At 34.9% G+C, this 25,159-nt stretch overlaps 1 protein-coding gene across 1 annotated transcript in view; it reads right to left on the bottom strand.

Moving 5' to 3' along the window:
* Positions 1–6,602: 6,602 nt before the first annotated feature.
* The window catches only part of FUT8 (fucosyltransferase 8), a 122,963-nt gene continuing 104,406 nt past the window's right edge, over positions 6,603–25,159 (bottom strand). The window contains exons 8-11 of the mRNA XM_058161855.1: positions 16,404–16,650; positions 13,679–13,855; positions 12,078–12,228; positions 6,603–7,635 (exon numbers count right to left, since the gene is read on the bottom strand). Of these exons, the coding sequence (XP_058017838.1) occupies positions 7,318–7,635; positions 12,078–12,228; positions 13,679–13,855; positions 16,404–16,650 (893 nt within the window). The 3' untranslated portion in view covers positions 6,603–7,317. The remainder of the gene's footprint in view (positions 7,636–12,077; positions 12,229–13,678; positions 13,856–16,403; positions 16,651–25,159) is intronic.

Below are 25,159 nucleotides of genomic sequence, written 5' to 3'. Positions count from 1 at the left end.
TAAAATTTCCCTTTGGGTAAATTCTTATTTTAAAATACCATTTATATATAATTATATATAATATATAGGCTGAAAATGGGACAGGTAACCTTAATTGTATTTATACTTAAAAGTTAATTCACCAAAGAATTAATTTATTGGACTCCTCAGTGAATGCTTTGAAAAGATTACTTGTTGAACATTTTCTATTAGAGATGCAATCAATTTGAAGGTATATTAATACATATGCTTTAATCCATGCTATCCTGTCTTTGGCAGCTTCCTATTTGTTGAATATTCTTAGTCTTAGTGACCAGCCTTGTGGAAGGAAATTAAGATTTAAAATTTGAATGTGTTGTTAAATCTTTTTCCAATAAATTGGCACAAATGATCAGGCTCAGAAATTATTTTAGAAACATTCTGCAAAGATCTAGCTCTTTGGAAAAGGCTGTCATGATGGGAAAAATGAAAGAGAAGAGGACAATCAGCAGCAAGGCAGATAGATTAAGTTACAGTAGCGATGGGTACATCATTAGAAGACCTGAAAGACCAGATTGTGGACAGATTGTCATGGAGGAAATCTATCTGTCTGGTTGCTAAGAGTTGACATTGACCTGTTGACACATAATCAATCTATCTACAAAGAATTCCGGATTTACTGTGCTTGGGCTATTCTCAAAAAGATCATGTTTTCCTAGAAAGACAGGTTGAAGAATTGTATCAACTCTTAAATCTTCAAACTGATTTTCTATTAAATTAGAAGAAAGAGTGGACAGGGTCATTCTGTGTGATCAATTTGTTGTTGAATAATGGAGCTATCACAATTTTTTCAACAAATATAATCAGTGTTGTGCAATATTAGCTTTTTGCCCTTGTTAACTTTTATGCTTTTTTAGTTATCTATCAAAGCAAGTCTTTAGAAAGTCTGCATTTTATGTAGCAGTTCAGCCTAAAATAAACAAGCTATAACATTGTATTCTTGTACTAATAATTTTCAGACTATTTAATATATATATTGCATTGTAGAAAACTTTCATTACGGAAAAGATTTTTGAAATGACATTTGTTATACAATCATTCAGAGGATGCTCCAAATGATATGCCATTTTGGGATCCATTAGAGAACTCACTGAAAGGAATTAAGAATCACATATAATGAACTTCATAAAGGCTTACAAATTATGTTATCTATCTTTTATACTGCATTTTATTGAGCCTGGTCATTGTACTTTTTATATATTTATTGCATAATACTGTATGTATAAATAAATAAATAAATAAATAAATAAATAAATAAATAAATAAGTAAGTAAGTAAGTAAGTAAGTAAGTAAAAACAAAAACAAACAAACAAAACATAATACTGTACTAGTTGCGTACAGTGTATCTCTAAAACTATGCTAATTATTGGAGATGTTATTCTTATAGTTTCTGTAAAAGTTATCTCATTTCAAAGAAATCCAGTTTCTGTTCTAATATACATTACTTTCTGCAGAGATAATGTAACTGCCCACAAGAGTAGCTACATTTCTATACAACAATCTCTATTCATAAACTCTTATGTAAGCAGCTTGCTATATTTCTAAAACTTGAGTTGTCATATGCCCTTTGGAAAGCCAGATAAATCCAGTTATATTTTAAGAGAACTTTTTAATACCCAGAATCAGAAATATTATTTAAATATGATTGCATGCCATGTGGGAATGTCGTTTAACTAATGTTTTTTTTAAAAATAGCCATATTTCAGTCCAACTTGCATTTTAAGTTTAAATCAATTGCTAACCTAATTTCATTTACTAAGTAATTCTGTTTTTATTTATTTATTATTCACTATCTATGTCAAGTAACATACTTGAATTAATGGTTTTTGTGTTTCCAGAGCTGGAGGGAGACCTTTTGGAGAAAAGTACTCACCTCCTTTTAGATTTTGTTGAATATTTGTATGTCTTTGCCACTGAATATTAAAATGTCATGTAGATCCTACTGATATTCAGTATAAAGGGAATCTGAGTGAACAAATAATAGCAAAGTGAAGAGCTGTGCCAATCTCCCTTGCTCAATTCCTTTTTAATTGATAACACCATTTAGGGTTTGGTAAACTCCCAAGGACAGTCTGTGATTCCTGAGTAGTAGAATCCATGACTGGTTGTACTGAGCCAGACTTATCAGTCAGAATACCTTATTGCCTCTCGAATGGCAGCTGAGAATCAGCTGTGTTCTCCTCTTTGGCCTCAGAGTCGGAGAAGTCTGGAACACTTCCAAATTGCTGGATGTTTTTATGATTCTCTGGATAATTTTATACTATGCACTTCTAATAACTGATGAGATCAATAGTGAAACTGCTGAAATGTGGCCATCCTATCTCCATCATGAGATTATGTCTTTCAATCAGTGCAACAGTGGATGTTAAGAAATGAGTTTCCAGACCTGTTACATCTTTGACTTTTTCACACTGGCAATCCCAGCTGAATAATTTTTTGAAATGAAATAAGCACCAAACTGTAGCATTTGTTCATTCATTCCCTTTAGTACAACCATTCACATGAAATATACTGATAACATTTAGTGGCAAAAATTGCAACGAGAACTTTTCCATTAGGCCGGGGTGTCAAACTCAAGGCTCAGATCTGGCCCACGGGGTGCTTAGATCTGGCCCGTGGGGCCGTCCTAGAAACAGCGAAGGACTGGCCCGTGATGCCTCTGCCAGCGAAAACAGAGCTCGGGAAGGGCTGCACGCAGGTCCTCTTGAGTTTTGTTTTCGCTGGCAGAGGGTTGCAGGATGCCGTGGCAGCCGAAAATGGTGGTCAGGAGCCATTTTCTCTGGCAGGGCACTTGGGCCACCACAGGCACCCTTGACACAAGTGACATTGAGCTGGTCATGCTTACCCTGGCCATGCCCTCTCTGGCCCCCCAAGGTCAAACACAACCCTGATGTGGCCCTCAATGAAATAGAGTTTGACACCCCTGCATTAGGCTCTACTTTCCTTATTCCTGATGATTGGATATTGCACAGGTAGTCCTCAATTTACAACCATTTGTTTAGTAATGGGTCGAAGTTACAATAGCACTGAAAAAAGTGACTTATTACCATTTTTCAACTTACAATCATTGTTCCATTCCCATGGTCACAGCATCAAAATTCGGATATTGGTAACTGGCATGTATTTATGATGGTTGCAATGTCCTAGAATCATGTGATTGGTTTTTATAACCTTATAACAAGCAAAGTCAATGGGGAAGCAATATTCACTTAATAACCATGTTACTAACTGCAGTAATTCACTTAAATCTATGGCAAGAGAGGTCATAAAGTCGGGCAAAACTTATTTAGCAATCAAAATTTTGGCTCAATTGTGGTCATAAGTCTAGACTACCTGTATTAACATCACTTAACAACAGTTCTGTATTTAGCCAAGAACTTCTTTGGTCTATGGGCCTCATGATTTTAAAACCTTTGGTCTGCTTTTGGGTATGCCGTGCCTTTCCCCCCCTCTCTTCTTAGGGAAATCTTGCCTGATGAATTTGAAATCTTGCTGGGATATTTTTTTTGGGGGGGGAGGGGGGTGTCATTTTGGGTGATACATTACCCAGTGATGGGTTTTGGACTTTTTTTTTCTCTGTAAGGGTCAATACTGCTATGATACAGTGGGGTGGTTGGCTTTTTTTTGGGGGGGGTGTATTTCAAGTGGAAAACTATATATTTTATAAGCTTTATATGGAAAGTCTTGATGAAATAGATCATAAGGTTATACAGCTATTCAAACACAATCCATTTCTTGCCATCTTCTCGGGGAAAAGCTATTTTTCAATGGAGTAGAGCTAAATAATTTATACATGTAAAAAATTGGTTCCCTGACTTGGAGAGGAACGGTAAGCTTCAATGCATACATGAGAGTAAGCCAAGAAATTCTTACTACTATCACAAAGAAAATTATTATAAAATGGCCTTCTTTTCAAGTAAATAAAAAAGGAACAAATGCACAAATGGGTGGCTCAGTTGGAAGGAGATTCACTACTGAAAAATCCGGGAGATCTGAAAGAAATTCAGTCTCAAAGGACCATAACTGGCATAACAATCTTAAATGTTATTGCATCTTGGGCAAGGCTGGTGAGTGGGGCATGCTGAATGATATGAGGGGCACTCTGATACTGCTATGAGAAAAGCTAGTCACTTCTGCAAATTCTAAATAGAATGACTGGGGAAAAATTGGAAATGTGTGGCTTAAAACTTCAAAATTGGACTATGTGTTTTTTTCATGCTGATTTCCTAAAGTGGCTGCAATATGCTGATGGGAATGATGTAACCATCAGACATAACAATTTTGAGGACTTTAAAACTTGCTATTATAAATATTACAGGAGGGCACATTTTAGTCATCACATTCATAAAAGGGAGACTGAATTAATGTTTTTTTATTTTGTGCCTGTGCACAAACATCTACCTTCCCCAACCTGCTGTCCTCTTAGCTAGGAGCGTGTGGATTTATAGTCACAACACATCTGGAGGAATTGCTGATATAGTCACTAGGATAGACCACATGGATATCCTTAACCTAAATAGATGGGATGTCTGAATTAACATGCTGCTTTTACATTTTATAAACATACAGTTTATCTTAGAGATGGTGTCTCTCCAGGATAAGACTCATCATTGAAATGTGACAATTACAACACAATCGTAACTTTTAACAAAGTATCAAATTATGTTTTCCAATAATATTTAAAAATATTTACAGAAGATTATCAAAAACAGAATGCTTTTCTGCTAATGGTAATTAGAATTCATAATTTCATAAACAGGGAAAATGATATATTTACTTAAATAAAAATACATTGGAACAGCTGATGCTACAAAGTGCTCATGTGTTCAAAGAAAGTTCTAATTTAATACTAGAAGTGCTTTTCCATTAACCCTTATCATCAGGAGGGGAAATGACACTCAGCTTTTAATCTCCGTAAACTGCATTAAGCAAATGATACTTTATCCAAGAATCAGAATATTAAAGCACAGACAGCATAAATGTTTGGGGCATTTGAATCCAAGTGAGAGATGAAGAGACTGCATTCTGACACCGAACTGGTACCAGCATGATCTAAACTCGAAGGTTAAGCTTCAATATTGACAGGCACTTAGAAATAGATATATTTTAATAATCAGTCCCAAACAGTAATTTTTACTATTCCATAGTAATGAACTGTTTTGTTTTTCCAATTCATTAGCTAAAACAAATGTCATTTTAGGCCACTAAATAGGATACGTGACATTTGGGTATGTGTAGGTATATCTGGCATTACAAAAGCATTCTTGATAAGATTGAAAGGGGTGGAAGGATGACTATGTGAAACTGGTAATTGTAGAGGTGCACAATTAAACTCCAACTGCTCTTTTTTCTCAGACATGACTAAGATAAATGGGATAGAGGGGGAAACACATTCAGAGAGGTAGGGAAGCAAACAGATGAAAAGGTGGATAAAGATCAAGTGGCTAGTACTGTATGTATATATGAAAGCAGTAACAATAATGATAGCGAAGAGACAAAGAGAGGTAGGCAAATGTAACTTTTCCCTTCCATACAAATAATTAGAGAAAACAGTTCTCCTGGTATAAAAAGGAGAGGGAAAACTTCCAAACACAGCTAGCAGGTTATGGAAACCTACCCACTTCATTACCTCCAGGCATTCTATGTTGGAACTGAGTTACTGCTCTTCTCTACTCTCTTTATAGAAAAAAAATCTGTGATAGAATTTCATCTATTAACTTGGACAGAATAACTTTTAAAAAATAAGTGGGAAGGGCATGTAGGTTATATTTAATCAAGAATGCTACTACCTCAATGATGCAGATGGGGGCTTCACTTGATTTTGGGCAAGATAGGGCAATTTTTTTAAAAAAAAAATCTTAATGAAAATCTATCAATTTATTCCATAGTTACATATTGGGAGGGGAAGAAAACCATCACTGCTGAAAATCAGCCGGGGATAAAACCCACTTCTCACAAGAACCCCTAACACATTCAAGGATGAATTTCTATGTTGACCCACTCACCAGTTTTTTTACCCTGATAAGATATAAATTGTCTCATTGGTGTTTCTGTGCAGTGATGGGGAAAGCCAGCTCAGGCCAACTACATAAGAGGTTATTAAAACCATTTGTTGTTATATTAATACAAAATCAGAACAGCAGCATTCCCGAAGTTGGTATGGGACCTCCATTTTCATGATTTTCATTTCTTTGGCAATGCTGACTTAGTATAGAAGTTGGAATCCAATAAAGTTTGATGGTGCTAGTTTGGAGAATATTGGTTCTTCCATAATGAGCCAATGGTATTTATCTTTTTAGTAATTTGAACAATGACAATCTATATTACTTCAATGTACAGCAAAAACAAAAAAAAATACATCAGAAATAGAAAAGATTTTCTCAACATCATACTTGTAAGAGAAGATGCCGAGCCTTGGCTCTTTGCCAAACAAAGAATCAATAGACACAGAAAGCCCAGTACTAGTCAAGGATACTAAAATATTCTGTATGAAATAAAATTTCAGGAGAAAAGAATAGAAATATATTCCATTCAACAAAGTCTTCTTAATTTTAAAATCATATTACTTGCAGCACTCCAACCATTCGTTTTTTTAATTTATTTTTTGTTATCAAAGACAATGTCCAGAAACAGTACTAAAGAATCATTTCATGGCGTAGTTTTACAAAAGTTTCTACCAGACAATTATTGTATAGTTGGATGTATTTTTTAATTAATGATGAGGTGAATTAATCAATGAAATTGCTAGCAAAAAATCCTGTAAAGAAATATGCATTCTGATTGTTTAAATCTCTTGGTTGGAGCATGTTGAGTGGTCATAACAACATCAGTGAAAGGCAAGCATAATTCTTGCCCATCAGAAGAACGAGACATGGCGTTTCTAAAATGTCACTGATCTTTCAGAAAGAGGTACCATTATTCTGCACATACAAAATATGCTCATGTCACTTAAATTACATAATGCAGCAGTGTTAAAAGTCTTACAGTTTATTAATGGCAAAGAACTGAGCCCAAAATTCATATATGATTCATGGGAGGAACATATTCTCAGAAAGACAAAGAGTATAAAACAATAGTTCCTGTTGAATGTTTATCAGTGTGCATGTGTGCAGTGTGCATATAATAAAGTTCAAACAGTGCCCTATCAAATTGTTCCAAGCTTTGCATCCAGTCTGAACAGTAAAAGGCTTTCATTTTAACCATATGTTAAATTGCAAATTCACATCCTACAAAAGTCAACAATATGGTTGGTTGTAATAGTTCAAAGTAAAAGTTGCTATGAATTATTTTGCTTGCCTTTATTTGTCAGCCTCTTCATATATGGGATACTTGACTGTCTCAATTTTCTCTTTTACTTTATAGGAAGGATATAAACCTGTTCTCCCTAATTTTCTATTGATGCCTTTGGAATAGCCATCCCAGTGATTTCCAGCAACACCAATTATATCTCCAGGTTCCATAGGAATTTCATCAGCAGTTCGAGGATGATGAGCATAAATTGCAATCTGGTTGTGGGCATTCTGTCCCCCAAAATAATAAATATCATCCAAAGAATGAAAATAGGCAGATGCATCAGGATGTAATGTCTGCATGATTTCATAAGCAACTCGACAAACCTAGAAAAATAAAGAAAAAATATTATCAGGTTTGTATTATTTAGCATCTGCCCGTTGATTAAACATATCTAAAAGAAATGTATATTATTAGACTTTTCTTCTGTTTATTCTTAACACATATTCAATAATATAATGGAATGCAATTCTCCTTACTCTTTTACAGGTGGTCCTTAACTTGCAACCGTTTATTTAGTGACCATTTGAAATTACAATGGCACTGAAAAAAGCGACTTATGACTGTTTTTTATGCGTATGACCGTTGCAGCATCCCCATAGGCACATGGTCAAAATTTGGACGCTTGGAAATTGATATGTATTTATGACATTTGCCATCTCCTGGGGTCATGTGATCACCTTTTGCAACATTATGACAAGCAAAGTCAATGGGGAAGCCAGATTAATTAACAACCATGTTGCTAACTGTACAATTGCAATGTTTCACTTAAAAACTGTTGCAAGAAAGATGGGGCAAAACTCACTTAAAACTGTCTTATTTAACAATGGAAAATTTGGGCTCAATTGTGGTCGAGGACTGTCTGTACTATATTTTATAATGTACAAAATCAAAACAATTCCAATCCTGAAACAGTCATCTAATGTGTCTTCTCTATCAGCTACTATTTTAGGCAATATTGTTTGACTGTTTTCAAACCATTCTATTTGTTAATAGTTGGGGGGGGGTCTGTAAAATGTGGTATGAATGCACAAAATATAAAGCATCACTATCACATCTTTTTTTTTTAGAAAGTTTGCCTTGTCATAATCCACCTCTAATTTATTAAGAATTGATGTTTTCCTGCAAATAGTAACGATTACATTTTCAGTGACGACTTAAATCATAGCACTTTACCCTTTATAGGCTATAAAGCTGATATAGTTTCCTACTGATTTTTTTTATAATCCTTCAAAACTCTGCTACAACAAAATTAGCACATATCCTTCATTAAACACTTCAGTGCTTTAATGGAGCCTACAGAATCTTTATCACATGGTTCTATTGGATCAAGTTCAGATTTTGAGTGGATTCCACAGAATTGACTCAAGCTCCTTGTACCCGAGATCTTGCATGAAAGGTATATTTTTCAGTAACTCCAAAGCTGTCAGGATGACGTGCAAGACAAATGATTCTATAGTTTCCACTTGAATATACTCAGTAAAGGAGAATCCATTATTTCTCAACATAACTGCTGGCTCCACTGCTGAGCTACTCTATAAGGAATTTTTTGTAATATTTAGTTGAAATCTGTTTTTCTGTAACTTAAATGAATTATTCCGTCTTGTACTCTGAAATGAGAGAGAACATGTCTTGACATCCTATGTAAATTCTTTTCAGATATTTGAAGGGTTCTATCATATTACATCAACACCTGACTTCAGTTGTGTTTTCTCATGACTAAGTTTCCTTCAATCTTTCTTCATAGGGCTGAGTTCCAATTCCTCCTAATCCTGTTTTAAATAATATAATCTCATTTGTGGTGATTGGGAGGAAAAAGAAGACTTCTCATTATAGCATTATTAATGTGAGCTAATGTCACAATGTATTCGCTGAAATGCATCTTTGCATTTAGTATTTTACAAAATAAAAGAGCAAGGGCAAAGAATACAATGTGGATTATGAATTTGGGGATGCCTTTTAAACCTTTCCATTCCAGTCATTGTCTAGATAAGTGCTTCTCGACCTCAGAAATTTTAAGATGCACACAGGCAACCTCAACTGAACCCAACATTTTTGTTCCTAAGTGAGACATTTATTAAATGTATTTTGCTCCATTTTATGACCCTTCTTGCTACAACTGTTAAGTGACTCACTGCAGTTTTAAGTTAGTAACACAATTGTTAAGTGAATCTGGCTTCCCCATTGACTTTGCTTGTCAGAAGGTCACAAAAGGTGATCACATGACCCTGGGACACTGCAGCCGTCATAAATATGAGTCAACTGCCAAGCATTCAAATTTTATCAGGTGATCATGGGGATGCTGCAATGGCTTTAAATGTGAAAAGTGGTCATAAATAACTTTTCAGTGCCACTGTAACTTTGAACAGTCACTAAATGAACTATTGTAAGTTAAGAACTATCTGTACTGGTTGGGAAAGCGTGGGAATTGAAGTTCATATCTTAAAATTGCTGATGTCGAGAAACACTACTCTACATAAAAATTCCTCTTTCCCTAACTCTACTTTGAAGTAAAATTTGTAATGGATTCTAATGAGGTAATTTTCTTTGCCCTGCTTAAATAACAGCTCTAAATTTTATTCCTCTTCAGGATCATGGGAAAGAGAAAATAAATTAAAATTCTTTTGATTGCTGTCAGCTTTATTGAATCATGCACCTACTTTATTTTAATTATAAAATGTTACACTGATCTGAAGACTACCACCTACTGTTTGAGGAATCCATGCTTCCAGCCCACCTTTCAGCCAGTTATGTCTGAGATCATTTTAATTTACACTGTACCACAACACACGAAAACAACATTTGGCTGCTTTTGAGCAGATCCAAACTGTATTGTTTTTTCTGAGACCATGTTATGGTACAGAGGAAGTTTGGTCTGCTGGTTAAGTCCAGATATCAGGCCTTAGGAGACCATGAGTTCTAGTCCTGCCTTAGATACAAAGCCAGCTGGGTCATCCACTCTCAATCCTAGGAAGGAGACAATAGCAAACCACTTCCATAAAGCCTTGCCAAGAAAACTGCAAGGATTAGTCCAGGCAGTCACCGGGACTCAAAAAGTTATATAAAAAGGCACACACACAAACACATGCATGTGTGGGTATGATGGAATTTAAAGGCAGGATCCAGAACAGAAGAAGAGATATGATTGTGCAGTAGGACTTTTCTCACTTTCCCCCCTAACTATGCTTGTTTTGTTCCTGATGCTTGAGGATCAAAAGTTTTTCTACTAGGATGTAGCATTAGTGATTTTTCACTATTTCTAATAGCTTATTTAAGCACACTTTCCAGAAATAATGCAAACCAATAACAACCCCATATGTTATTCTTGAGTGAGAGTATTTGGGTTTTAAAAGGCAGGGGAAAAAAATCAAGAAATGCATCGTTTATGCAGGAAGTTAATTGATATTGTGCCAGAGACCGTGATAGATGGGGAACATCTTCTTGCTATTAAGGAAGTTTAATTATATTACAATTGTTATAATTAAGCACTTGTCATTGGGTCTATAGAAAATTGTGTGAGTTAGGAAATCAAATATGTATTCTAGTTTTGTTGAAAAAAAAACTGGAAGTCTGGCTAAGATTCAAACCTCATACAGAGGCAGACTAAGAGGTAGGAAGATAGGAAGAAAACCCAGAACACAGTGAACTAAAGAGCTAGGAACTAAGAGACAAGGAGGCCAAAAGAAAGACAGAAAGACCGCTCAATCTACCCCAGCAAACAAGATATAAAACCTGCTGTCAACTATTTTGGCAATAATACTTCTTTAATGTTCCCAGTGACGCATAATAGGAGGAGGTGTGGCATAACAATTTGCAGACTCAGTCCTACCAGCTGACAGATGGACTTAACCCATTCCTGGCTGCTGTCTCCATCACTATGGAGAAACTGGCATTTCAAAACAGATATTTAATTGTCCTGTAGATAAAAAATCAGTAGCTGGTGTGATGGCTATGCTTCAGAATGTATTCCTTTTAAGAACAAAATCAGTGAATTATTTGGTAATATAGTACAGTTTTATTTAGTGTATTTAGAGATATTCAGGACAAGTGAACACAATGTTTCTACCATATCATCCATAGAATCCAATAAAGGAAACACTTCTATGTTTCTGGAGTTGGGTAATGCACTTTTAAGAGACACATAATCCATTAATAAAAATCCTGCCTTTAATACTTCAGATTCAAAAGCAAAAAGTGCCTCATAATTCAAATGTAATATTTGGCTGCAGCTCCATTGACCAAATTCATGGAGTGTGCAATCTCAGGGAAATATATATTTGGTTGTAAGAAAGTGTAGCCAGGTAGTAACATTCATGGTCTGAAGCATATTTTTGCCCTTGATTCTGAAACACCAATCTGATAATATCTAAAGACCTCTAAACTAGTAGCCATTACTAATAGTTAAACTATTAGCCATTTTGCAGCAATACCACGGATATAAAATGCATTAAGAAGTATTTATTTTGTTTGTTAGTCCCAAACTACAGCAAAATAACAGAATTTTACTGATGCTAAAATATTAAAATTCTACTTATTCTTTCCAATTTCCATGATTAGTTGGAAAAAAACCTTTCAACTGTTTTACATTTATTTGCAAAGGATATGTTTTCTTGTTAATTTCTACACAGAATGTTTAAAATACTGAATTATTGGTAATTCTACTATGTATTACTATTATTAAACTATCTTGTAAGCCTCTGGTATTTTATATGGTTGTGTGCTATGGATTTCTAATTTACCTCAAGTTTTGGAACAGGAATTAGCTTACCTGTGAAGAAAAAGTGCACACAAGGAAGTCTGCCTGAGACAAGAAGTGTATATCCAAAATAACACCCCGCAGAGAGTTTTCAGTGTATCGATTATGAAGACCCGCTGACCATGATATGGAATTGTCACTTATGAATTCATAGTTTGGATATCTGAAAAAAATGTATCACAACATCACAGTTTTGTTTTATTTAGGGAACAGTGTAGTATCTCTGCACAATTTATCAAGTAAGTCTGAATTCTTGTTCTGAACTGACATTTCAGATAAGTAGGACCACATAATAAGGAGGACCACATAATTTATTGGTACAAATTTTATTAACAAATGGAAAACTGACTGTATTTCGTAAGAAGTAAAAATTATTTGTATCTGAAGCTTTTTATACCATCAATTTTGGCAGCCTTTTAAACAATCAAACATGGTACCTTTCTGCTGAAAGAGATAACTACAACTGTACCATTAATATGCATATTAGATGCTACTTGTCATTTACCAGCAAGGAAAAATCAGTACAATAACATGAATGGGGGAGGAAAAACCCTGAAATTAAATCCAGAAATGGAAAAGCCTTTGGTCAACAGAAAACTAGAAGTAGGCACTGCAATTAAGTGTGTTCTTTATAGGTTTGCCCTTCCTCCATAAGGGCACTGGGAAGAAAGGAGACTTCTAAAGTTGAAAATTACGCTTTCTCAACTGCTATAAGAAGAGAATGCAAAGTTGAATCTGCAAGAAATTGAGTAGAAACATGAAACCCGCTCAGATGAACTCATTGTGGAAGAAAGTATCTCTCTTCTCAAATTAAAAGAAAATAGTGTAATTTATCCCAATGGCTTCCTTCCAAACAGGAAATAAAACTGTAACAATGTCCAAATATGGATTAATTGGAAATCGCAGTCAGAGTGTAGCAAATTGTTCTGCCAATAGTGTAAGAACAGAAAAAGGACTAGTTAATTCAGCTCCTGATTCAATTTTCTTTCTAGCATTATATCCTAGTTCCTAATATTTTCCCAGCACTTTTCATCTTGGGTAGCCACTAGCTTTTCTTACATCTGCATCTGGGATAAATAGTTGTTTTTTTATCCTTCCTGAGTAGGAACCATTAATTAGAAAATCAGGGCTATAAATCTGATTTTTCCTTACAAGTTTAATGTGTAAATGAAAATCACTAAGTGATCTACATTATGATGCATCAATTGAAGTTGGAGAATGATGGGGGACCATGGTTTTTATAAGTGTGATTGAGATAGAGATAGGATTCCAGCAGAAATTAAATAAAATAAACTGGATTGAGAAGACAAAGAAACTTTTCATGCCAGGGAAGATGTATTCTTGTGGTCCAATCCTCCAGTGGAAAAAATTTACACCATGGGAGCAAGAACACAATGTGGAGGAAATGTTTAATGTAAATAATGATATTTTTCTCTACCTTCAATCCTAAACTCAAAAAAAGTTTGGATATGATTTCAAATAATGTTGAGATAAATTTTCAAAATTTGGAAAACTCCTGAAACAAGATGGTAACATTGAATAAACCATATTGTTTAAATATGGATCTGCATCATGTAAAACCACTTTTGCAACTATGAACCAGGATTCCTTACTTGGATTTTGCTTCTTGCAATAGCGAAGGATCATCTGTAGCCAAATAGACTCGCTTTTTGTCAATATGCTTTCTCCGGGAAAGAAGTTGGAAACGTTCTTCAACATGTATCATGTATTCTTCAATTGGATGAAATGCTGCTTCTGTTCCCACTTTGTCTGTTCTACGGACGTGAATACTGGAAAATAACAGGAAACTTGGCATTTCTCTTAGACAACTCTTATTAGTTCAGACCAAAGAGTCTATGGAAATTCAAGGACCCTCTCCTGTAAGAGTCAGGAGGCCCTAAGCTTTAGAGAAGGAGTGTTGGTTCTTACCTGAGACGCACCTTCTCGCTGAGTGGAGACAGCAGCCAGGAATGGGTTGTGCCTATCAAAGTTGTTAAGTCCCGCCCTTGTTGCTAGGGGCTCCCAGCTTATGGCGAAGACAAAAAACAGACTTGATGTGTTGGAATAAAGGGAGAAACAAAAAGGAAGACCAGACAGCCAAAGGAGGGGCTGGCTGCTGTCTCCACTTAACGAGAAGGTGTGTCTCAGGTAAGAACCAATGCCCCTTTTCCATATTGATGGAGACAGCAGCCAGGAATGGGACATACCAAAGCTTGCTGTCCCAAACTACGGATGGGTCCTAGTCTGGTCCTGGGACTCCCCACCGGTATGAACCCTTTGCAATACTCTGTGGCGAAATGCCGTCTCAGCTGAGGCAAACTGATCTAACTTATAGTGACTAATAAAGGGTGAAGGGAAAGTCCAAGTAGCTGCCTGCATATTTCAAGCAAGGACGCCTGCGTGGCCCACAGTGCTGATGTAGCTGCACTGCGGGTGGAATGTGTCATCAGGCGGACAGGCTGCGGCAGGGAAAGCAGTTCGTAAGCCTTGGCTATAGGTTGGCGAATCCACCAGCCAATTGTGGATGGAGTAACTTGAGAACCCAAAGAGACTGGAGTAAAGGAAACAAATAATGACTCCATCCAGCGGAGATCAACACTCCTCTTTAGGTAGATACGAAGTGCCCGCCGGACATCTAGGGAATGCCAGCACCTTTCCAAAGGTGGGCTGGGTTGGGGCAAAAATTGGGAAGAATTAACTCCTGCATCCAATGAAATAGACGAGCAAATTCCAACACATCTGTCCAGTCTGAAGGACTGAGCCAAAAGCTGGGAGCCCCTAGCAACAAGGGCAGGACTTAACAACTTTGACAGGGTCAGTCCTTCACCTGAATAGAGCACAACCTATTCCTGGCTTCTGTCTCCACCAATACGGAGAACTGTCAAAAATCTTTTCTTCCCTGAATAACAACTCAACCTAGACTACTCCATTTGACAGAATAAAATTCCATAGACTGTTCTGTGTATGGGTCTGCATCTATCTGCATTTTTTAAAAATACTTCAGATATCTCAAATGATCATATTAAGAAAATGCATTTTTCTAATCGCTTAGGATGGTAAAAGTTCATTCTAAGATAAAAGGCAGATGAAAACAATTGTACTTCAATTATGTCAGACAATTTATACCAAACAAATGGAAATATTACAAGTCAGAAAACTTCTAGCTAAGCAAACGTAAATGAGAAATTTAATTGAAATGGGTAAGTTTCAAAAACTCTTTTCCCTCACTGCAATATCAGACCTGAAAACATGAGAACCCCAAATAAAATTGATTAGGTTAGATTGTAAAGAAAGTATTTATTCATATATAAAAATAATCAATTTGTGAAATACATTGCTGCAAGATAGATTAATTGCTATAGCTCATAAGACTATTTTGACTTTTTTTTTTTAAAAAAACAAATATTTTTAATTTATTTATTAGATTTATGTGCAGCTCATCTCATCCATAGGTAACTATTTCAATTACGTTGAAAATAACAGCTTTTTTTACAAGTGGAAGAGAAAATGTAGCCATTTAGGGATAAATTCCCCAGAAAATTTAGTGGAGTTAAGAAAATTAAAGAAATATTCAATCTAGGGATTATAGGCATTTACTTATGAGCTGAAACATAAACCATTCAAAATATGCAATTAGATCCCTATGTGATTTATAAAAAACAATGCTATGTCCTTTATTTGATAATGATTAGATCGTGAGCAACAGCCTATAGTTCTAAAAAAGGGCATCAAATGCAAATTTCAAAAATCCAATTCATAGTTTTTAAAAGATTAAACTGGCTACTTCCTAGATCTGTCAACCAGCATAAATATGGATAAGTAGGTGCTTTTGATAACTAAGATCATATAGTTCTGCTAATTTGTATACCATTTCTAAGAAAACCATTTAAAAACAAAGATTAGACACTTGGATGTTGCTGAGAATTATTTCCTAAATAATTTGAAAGACCAATAATATATTGCCTATACTATCGAAAAGCTATAAAATATAACTTTCTTAACTTTTAAACAATTTGTTTCTGAACTTATTAAAAGGATCAGTGATCATTAATTATAAAAGCTAAATGAAGCCTCCATTGTTAGAGGTATTATCCTTCTGAATTAAACATATTGGGGTGAACGGGGTAGAACCCTCATTCTGTGTAGTGAATTTGAAATGTATAAAGCGCTTTAAGACTGCTTTCTTTATTCCCAAATAGCACTGATATGAAAAAGAAAATATTGAAATAAGGTAAATTGAGGGAAATTGTGTTTTCTCAAAAGTAAATCCTACTGATTTCAATGGAAATAAACACGAGGGGGTTTATGACAGTGTTAATAATCTAATAAAACACTTACCCAACAATTGGATGTTTAAAACCAAGTTTTCTTGTGGCTTCTTCTATCTCTTTTTCTAACAAAGGCTGTGGACGAATCAAGTATTTGACAAACTGTGAGACCCACCATACTGGAGGATCGCCATGGACGCGAATTAGTCTGTTAGCCAGATCTTCTGGAATTGCCAGTGGCAAATATGGAGGCCGTGGATGTAGACTGTCAACTATGGGCAATTCTATAACTTGAACATTTTTGTCATTCATTTCACCTGGAAAAGATACGGTTATGATAAAGTATTTCAGAAATAGGTGATTTTACCAATTTTATTAAAAATATAGAAAATACATTGTTTTTAATTATAATTTGTAGCTTTCTGACTGAGATTCAGTATCCATTTCAATGATTGTTTTGAATGCAACTGCACAAATTCAAGTTACCAATAGACTGAACAGAAATTTTACATTAAGTATGTCCAGCCCACAGTCCTGGACAGCTAGTAATGAACCCCCACAAGATAATAAAATTATCTAAAAATAAAGGAAGTTTGACTGTTGACTATATTATATACTTTATATACATCCAATTCCTCTTCACACAATATGGCCCACAATAAGTCAAAAGGTTGGACAACCATACTTTAGATTCATTTGCAAGAAGTATCATGGATTGATAAAAATGAATTGCCATAGTCACTAATTCACCTCTGCCCACTGACTACAGGTAGTCCTCAACTTACCACTAGTCATTTAATGATGATTTGGAATTACAACAGACTGGAAAAGTGACTTAAAATTACAATACTTGCACCACCTCCATGGTCACATGATTATAATTTGAGCACTTGGGAAGCAGCTTGCATTTATGACCAGTTGCAACACCCTGTAATCACCTGATTGAGATCTGCAACCTATGCAGGCAACTTATGACAAAGTCAGTGGGAGAACCCAGATTCATTAACAACCACGTGATTTACTTAATGACCATGGTAAAAATAATCATAAAATCAGGTTTTGTCACATGATGATTTGCTTAAGGACTGCATTGCTTAGCAAACAAAATTCCAGTCCCAACTGTGGTTGTAAATTGAGTACTAGTTTTACATAAAGTATTAAAATGCATAAAATATCTACAGCAAATATAGCTAGGAAAAAGCTAAAGCTTGTAACAACACAACTTGAATTATGTTCCTTAAATTCTATTATTTGTTGGTAAAACTTTCATTACACATTACACATGCTATTATTTTTACATCAAACAGAACATCATTTATTCTAGCTTTTGCAAAGTTTGGGTGCAACAAGCAAGCCTCATGATACTAGATACATTTCCAGAAAGGTGTGTGGAAGGTGTGTGAAATAAGAAACAAAAGAAAAAAGAATTGAGGAGTAAAGATAATAGAAATTCTCAGCATTTTCCCCATTCTCTTCCCAATTTCTCTATATATGCATTATAAATGAATTTACTGACATCCTTTCTTCCATTCCCTTTCTGTGTTTCTATCATATATAAAATTTGCTAAGTGCAAAGTGAGAAAACCTGAAGTAGGATTTTACTAAATTAGGATCAAAGACCCAAAAAGTTAAATACAGATTTAAAGTAAAAGTTAAATCTCCCTTCCTTCCAAAAAGCATTGACAAAAATGGTTTGTCAATAGTTTTTCCCCCACGATCTTTTGATGTTTTGACTAATCTAGTTTACAGCCCTGGGATTTCCTGCTAGATTCCAATTCAAGTATAATTCAGGTCTGCATCTGTTTAGCTTTTCAAGTTCAATCAAGGTCAGCTGGATACTGCAACTGGTTGTGACTTAGAAAATAACAAATAAAAGCAATGCTTAAATTAGAAATGATTCACTTGATGTTAGTGCTATTTCAGCAGGATTAATCCCATATCCAACTGAATATACTTGCTCTTATCTTAAGTATCAGTTTAATATTGTAATTTTTTTTTTTGTTTACATTTATACCCCGCCCTTCTCCGAAGTCTCAGGGCGGTTTATAATGTATAAGGCAATAGTCTCATCCTATTTGTATATTTTTTTACAAAGTCAACTTATTGCCCCCCCAACAATCTGGGTCCTCATTTTACCTACCTTATAAAGGGTGGAAGGCTGAGTCAACCTTGGGTTGCAGGCTCTGTGTTCTAATAACAGGCTTCTCTACTGCCTGAGCTATCCCGGCCCCTTAATTTTAATTAAGACACACATGGAAATTCAAAGCACTTCTCAATTCATAAATGCATTTTAAAAAGGAAAAAATCTATGAACAGAAACGTCACAATGAGGAGAGATACAATTACAGCAACCTCGCTTCTTCAATTCCAGTTTGGATTATAATAGGAACTGTCTTCCATTATTTCTCCAAATTTACTTGATAATCTGAACACATAATCTTTACCTAGAAGGTTCTATATTGTTGATGCTTGGAGGCTGCAATAGTCTATAAATAATAATAATAATCTATAGTAGTAGTAGTAGTAGTAGTAGTAGTAGTAGTAATAGTGGTGGTAATAATAATAATAATAATAATAATAATAATAATAATAATAATAATAATAATAATAATAATATAGAAATAGATATTCTGAGAAACTGTATTCACAAACCATGAGCAACATTTTTGCCTCATTTCCTGAAAGGGGGGAAATTAAGGAATGAAATAAATACTTTAAACCTTTTATGCTTACAGATATTTTTTCAAACCGAAAGTGATAATTAACTCTTGAGCAGTATGCTAAAAGCTACATTCCCAAATATAGGCAGGACACAGATATCAACTAAATTTGATAGAATCTAATATAAATTGTAAATTAAATTTGATTAAATAAAATTTAATATTATTTTCTTTGTATTTTCTCTTCTGTCACATTATAAAGTACACAGTTGAAGCAATATCTGGAGGACCACACCAAGGCCTTTTAGCAGCCACAGGTAACTGTAGCACCTTAGACCAATTGTCCATGGCATAGGATGAAATTGATGGACTGTGAGACAAATCTGGTCCTCACCTACTTTCTGTTAATTTGCAATTTTCACCAGTTAATTGCAACACTGCAAAGAAATATCTTTCATTGCATCTTTCTTTGTTTTACCTTTCTCTTAAAAGAGACTGAACAAAGGAATGTTCACAGTGGCTGTTATTAATATATTAAAGGTAAAGGTTAAGGTTTCACCTTTCTAGTCATATCCAATTCTAGGAGGTAGTGCTTATCCTCGTTTCTTAGCTGAAGGAGCGTTGTCCATTTTCCATGGTCATTGGCCAGCAAGACTATATGCCATGGTGCACAGAACGCTGTTACCTTTCCACCAGAGTAGTACCTATTTATCTACTCATATTTACATGTTTTCAAACTGCTAGATGGGCAGGAGCTAAGGCAAGTAACCACCACATCGCACAGCCTTGGTTCTCGAACCCAGACTGTCAGCTTTCTAGCTGATATCTTTAACTACTGAGGCATTATGCCCCTGTCACTGTATTAATATTTTAATTTATTAGGCATGTCTTTAACTAGTGGAACAAAAATAAGCTTGTTGTTCCAATGTTAGAAAATATTACAAAATGAGGAAGAAAGTGTGAGGAATCTATCAATAGATAGGAAGTTCGCAAGGAAGAAGAGTAACCAATTCAATATAATTTTTTTTATTTAATTTATTTTATCAATCATATATAAGATGACAGGTAAAAGTATAAACATAATTTGGATACATGAAAAGTGTAAGTAAAAAGGAATATTAGGACAGGGATGGTAGGCACGCAGGTAATTTGAAGGTAATTTGAAGGTAATCTAAACTTATGTATAAAGCCTTGCCAGACTTCCCTAATCCAATTGGAAATTAAGGAATGAAATAAATACTTTAAACCTTTTATGCTTACAGATATTTTTTCAAACCGAAAGTGATAATTAACTCTTGAGCAGTATGCTAAAAGCTACATTCCCAAATATAGGCAGGACACAGATATCAACTAAATTTGATAGAATCTAATATAAACTGTAAATTAAATTTGTTTAATAAAACTTAATATTATTTTCTTTGTATTTTCTCTTCTGTCACATTATAAAGTACACAGTTGAAGCAATATCTGGAGGACCACACCAAGGCCTTTTAGCAGCCACAGGTAACTGTAGCACCTTAGACCAATTGTCCATGGCATAGGATGAAATTGATGGACTGTGAGACAAATCTGGTCCTCACCTACTTTCTGTTAATTTGCAATTTTCACCAGTTAATTGCAACACTGCAAAGAAATATCTTTCATTGCATCTTTCTTTGTTTTATCTTTCTCTTAAAAGAGACTGAACAAAGGAATGTTCACAGTGGCTGTTATTAATATATTAAAGGTAAAGGTTAAGGTTTCACCTTTCTAGTCATATCCAATTCTAGGAGGTAGTGTTTATCCTCGTTTCTTAGCTGAAGGAGCGTTGTCCATTTTCCGTGGTCATTGGCCAGCAAGACTATATGCCATGGTGCACAGAACGCTGTTACCTTTCCACCAGAGTAGTACCTATTTATCTACTCATATTTACATGTTTTCAAACTGCTAGATGGGCAGGAGCTAAGGCAAGTAACCACCACATCGCACAGCCTTGGTTCTCGAACCCAGACTGTCAGCTTTCTAGCTGATAAGCTTAGTATCTTTAACTACTGAGGCATTATGCCCCTGTCACTGTATTAATATTTTAATTTATTAGGCATGTCTTTAACTAGTGGAACAAAAATAAGCTTGTTGTCCCAATGTTAGAAAATATTACAAAATGAGGAAGAAAGTGTGAGGAATCTATCAATAGATAGGAAGTTCGCAAGGAAGAAGAGTAACCAATTCAATATAATTTTTTTTATTTAATTTATTTTATTAATCATATATAAGATGACAGGTAAAAGTATAAACATAATTTGGATACATGAAAAGTGTAAGTAAAAAGGAATATTAGGACAGGGATGGTAGGCACGCAGGTAATTTGAAGGTAATCTAAACTTATGTATAAAGCCTTGCCAGACTTCCCTAATCCAATTGGAAATTTTCTAAGTGTGTCTTGCATTGGCTATTTTTCTCCTTTCACTTTTTAGGAAAGATAAGAGAGGACAGAGGTATAGGAAGGAAAGGGAAAAAGAGACCACTTGAAGAAAATTTTTGAAAATGGGAATCACAGTGGCTGATAGATAACACAGGAAACTTCATCAGATGAGCTAATTCTACTTTAATGAAAGTTATTTCCTCTCTTTTACAGCCCAAGAAATTAGGGAAGGTCTAAGAGCTGTTTGTCCCACCCACATTCTTGCTGTGGGCTGTTGCCTTTTATCTGACTTTGCTTGGCTACATCTCTTTACTCTGTTTCCCAAGGTCATTTCCACACACCATTACAGTATCTCAGTGACACCAATTCCTTACAATACACAAAGAAACTTATTTAAATGCCAATGTTACCTATTCCAAATATACCTGTGCCCAGCTGCTTCAATAGATAATTATTTCAAGTTAGGGTTTAAGTCCTTACATTTGGGTTCCATTAGATTATAATTAAAATCCAAAGAAGTTTTTTTTACATAGTAAAATTTGGTGATTATTTTAAAATCAATATAAAATGCTTCCTGACCACCTATGTTGCCACAAACTATGAGTGATATATCTGCACAATTATAACGTTAGTAAATTTGTGCAATTAATCTGAACTAATACAGAATAATAGGGCTGGAGGGTCCTTGGAGGTCTTCTAGACCAACCCTCTCCAGAGGCAGAAGATCCTATTCCATTCCAGACAAATAGCTGTCCAATCTCTTCCTAAAATCTCCAGTGATGGCACACCAACAACCTTTGGAGGCAAACTATTCCACTGATTGATTTCTCCTTGGTTCTAGGTTGAATCTCTGCTTGATAAGTTTCCATCTATAACTTATTGTCCTGCCATCAGGTCTTTGTAGAATAGATTAACCCCCTCTTCTCTGTGATAGCCCCTCAAATATTGGAAGACTGCTATCATATCACCCCTATTCCTTCTTTTCATTAGACCAGACATATCCAGTTCCTATGACTGTTCATCATATGATTTAGCCTCTAGTTCCCTCATTATCTGTGTTGCTCTTTTCTGCACCCTTTCTAGAATCTCAACCAGGGGTAAAATCTAGTTGGTTCTATCCGGCTCGGGCGAACCGGTACTGACGGCTGCGGGAGGATCTGCCCACCTGCGCGGATGTCATGATGTTGCTTTTTTGCAACATTTTAAGCCTCTGTGCATGCGCAGAAGGCTTTGCACATGCATAGACATTGGGGAACTGGTAGGGAAGGTAAGTAAATTTCACCCCTGATATCAACATATTTTTTGTATCGCGGTGACCAACATTGTACAGTAGTATAAATACAGTATTCCAAATGGGGTCTTACCAAAGCAGTATAAAGCAGTACTAACATTTCACATGACCTTAATACCATCCTTCTATTGACACAGCCTAGGACTGTATTGGCTTTTTTGGAAGCTGCAGCACGTTGCTGGCTCGTATTTAAGTGGCTGTCTACTAGGACTCTAGATCCCTCTCACAATTACTACTGTTGAACCATGTATCATCTATTCTATATATTTGCATTTAGTTTTTCTTACCTAAGTACCATATACTTTCATTTGGATTTACTTCCAGATGAATACAGAATACATACTGAGATTCAAGCTGAATTCCTTGAAAATACAAAACTGGGAATTTTTAAACTATTCCATTTTGAACACATATCCATAGTTTAGCTTGTTCAGAATGCTAAATCAAAAGATGTATAGTCTACATCACACTAAGTCAGAAACTTTGCAGATCTACTGATCTTCCTTCAGGTTTGTTTGTTATGTATCTATCCTTCTTCAGATTACCATCTCTACCAATTTGCTCGAAACAGATACATAATTGATTGGTCTGTAATTTCCTGGAAGTCCAAATAATCCCTTTTTAAAATTTGATCTCACATTGCTAACCTTTTATTCTATTGGCTCTGAGCTTGATATCAATGGCAAGTTTTGCAGTAAGGTTGCAGTTTCACATCTTAGCTGTTTAATAACCCTCTGGTAGATGCGATCAAGGCGTGAATTGTTACTTTATTCTCTTTCAAAATGTCTAAGAACATCTTATCATTAACTCAATTTGCATTACTTGTTTCATTTTATTTCCTGAAAATTTCAGTACAGATTCACATATCTGTCATATACTTTTGTAGTAAAGACAGATGCAAAATTTTCATTAAGTTTGTCTGTAATTTCTGTATCATTATTGAGCAATCCTTTCACTCCTTTATTGTCTAATTGTACACCCATTTCCCCAGCTAGTTTTCTACTTTGAATAATTTAAGTTCCTATTGTTCTCCTTTACAGGCTTTTTTTTCTTTTTTTGCCATATACTCCTAAAATTTCTTATTTGCATTTATTATCATCATCATAGGCTTTTCCAGTCTGTATTTGTGGATTTAATTGACTTATTTCTTCACTGTGAAATATATTGTAGCTTTTAAACTGTTCCAAGGTACAGATATTTGGGACATGTATAAATTTACTTTCTTCATCATACCCTGAGCATGAATATAATCAATCTATGTAAGGGTAACAAAAATCCTCTATTATTAAAATACACTTCTCTTGCATTTTTCCCTATTTTATTTCACTACCTCCAGATCATCCTTGGTATTTTGACCAGGAGGAAAGCAGCATATCTGCAAATACACACACACACACACACACACACACACACACACACACACACACACACACACACACACAAAACATAGTATAACGTGTCTACTCAGAAATGATCGTATCTCCATCAGGCTCTCCGTATCAGCAAGTTTCTGATGTACCAACTGTATTTATATTTTCATTCACAACCAGTACTCTTAATTCTTTCATTTTGGTTTGAAAACTTTTTGTATTGCCGTTAACTGATTTCCCACTTTAACTACAGAGTGAATTGATTCTTCTTTCAGATGGATGACAATCTGAAGCAAATTAACGACACATGCCAAGAATAAACATTCAGAGTATACCCTTTTATTCAAGCATTTTAATAATCTTGGATAAACTTTTGGGCATTTATATAATGCTTTCCTATGTTCAAAGCACTTTTCATATCATGCAAAAAAAATTGGATCAATCATATTCCTATGTTACAGCTATTGTTATTTTTAAAAACTGATGGAAAAAATAATTAAAATCTGTCAAGCAATATTTCTATCCTAAATTTCCACTATGCAAAAATTCCCTAGTGCAGAATGCTTTGAAGTAGAATATACTAAATTCTTTATTTCATTACCTGTGCCTGGTAGTTTTATGATATTCCCATTTTAGGGGAAAAAAGTACTATTTCAGATATTCATCTGAAAAATTTATATTTACTATCAGCCAAATATCTTCACAGAAATGCTTCTGACTTTATGTAAGTTCTTAACCCATATTCAGGTTCCAAACATGTCTCCAAACATTTCATCTCAGTATACAACCATAGTAGTGCAAAATAAACATTCTACTTAAGAGACGGTCTATTCCACATAATCAAAAGTAATATTGAATATATAACAGAAAATACAGTCATTTTTTAACCTCTGACATGTATATTTGTGACAATCATATAAATAGGATTTATTAGACATATACACTGCTTCTCTACTGAAAGTCTTCAACGTGGGTAACAATAATATTAATATGAATATGTTGTCATGAATCACTTAAAATTGTAATGTATAAATCATTTACAAAACATCATTCCATGCTATATATATACTTTCACACTTAGAGCAAACTATCCCAAAATCAAAA

Source organism: Ahaetulla prasina, chromosome 1 (assembly GCF_028640845.1).
Source record: "Ahaetulla prasina isolate Xishuangbanna chromosome 1, ASM2864084v1, whole genome shotgun sequence".
In the NCBI taxonomy this organism is placed as follows: Eukaryota; Metazoa; Chordata; class Lepidosauria; order Squamata; family Colubridae; genus Ahaetulla; species Ahaetulla prasina.
The sequence above is the reverse complement of the archived record's forward strand: the minus strand, read 5'-3'. Positions and strand labels throughout refer to the sequence as shown.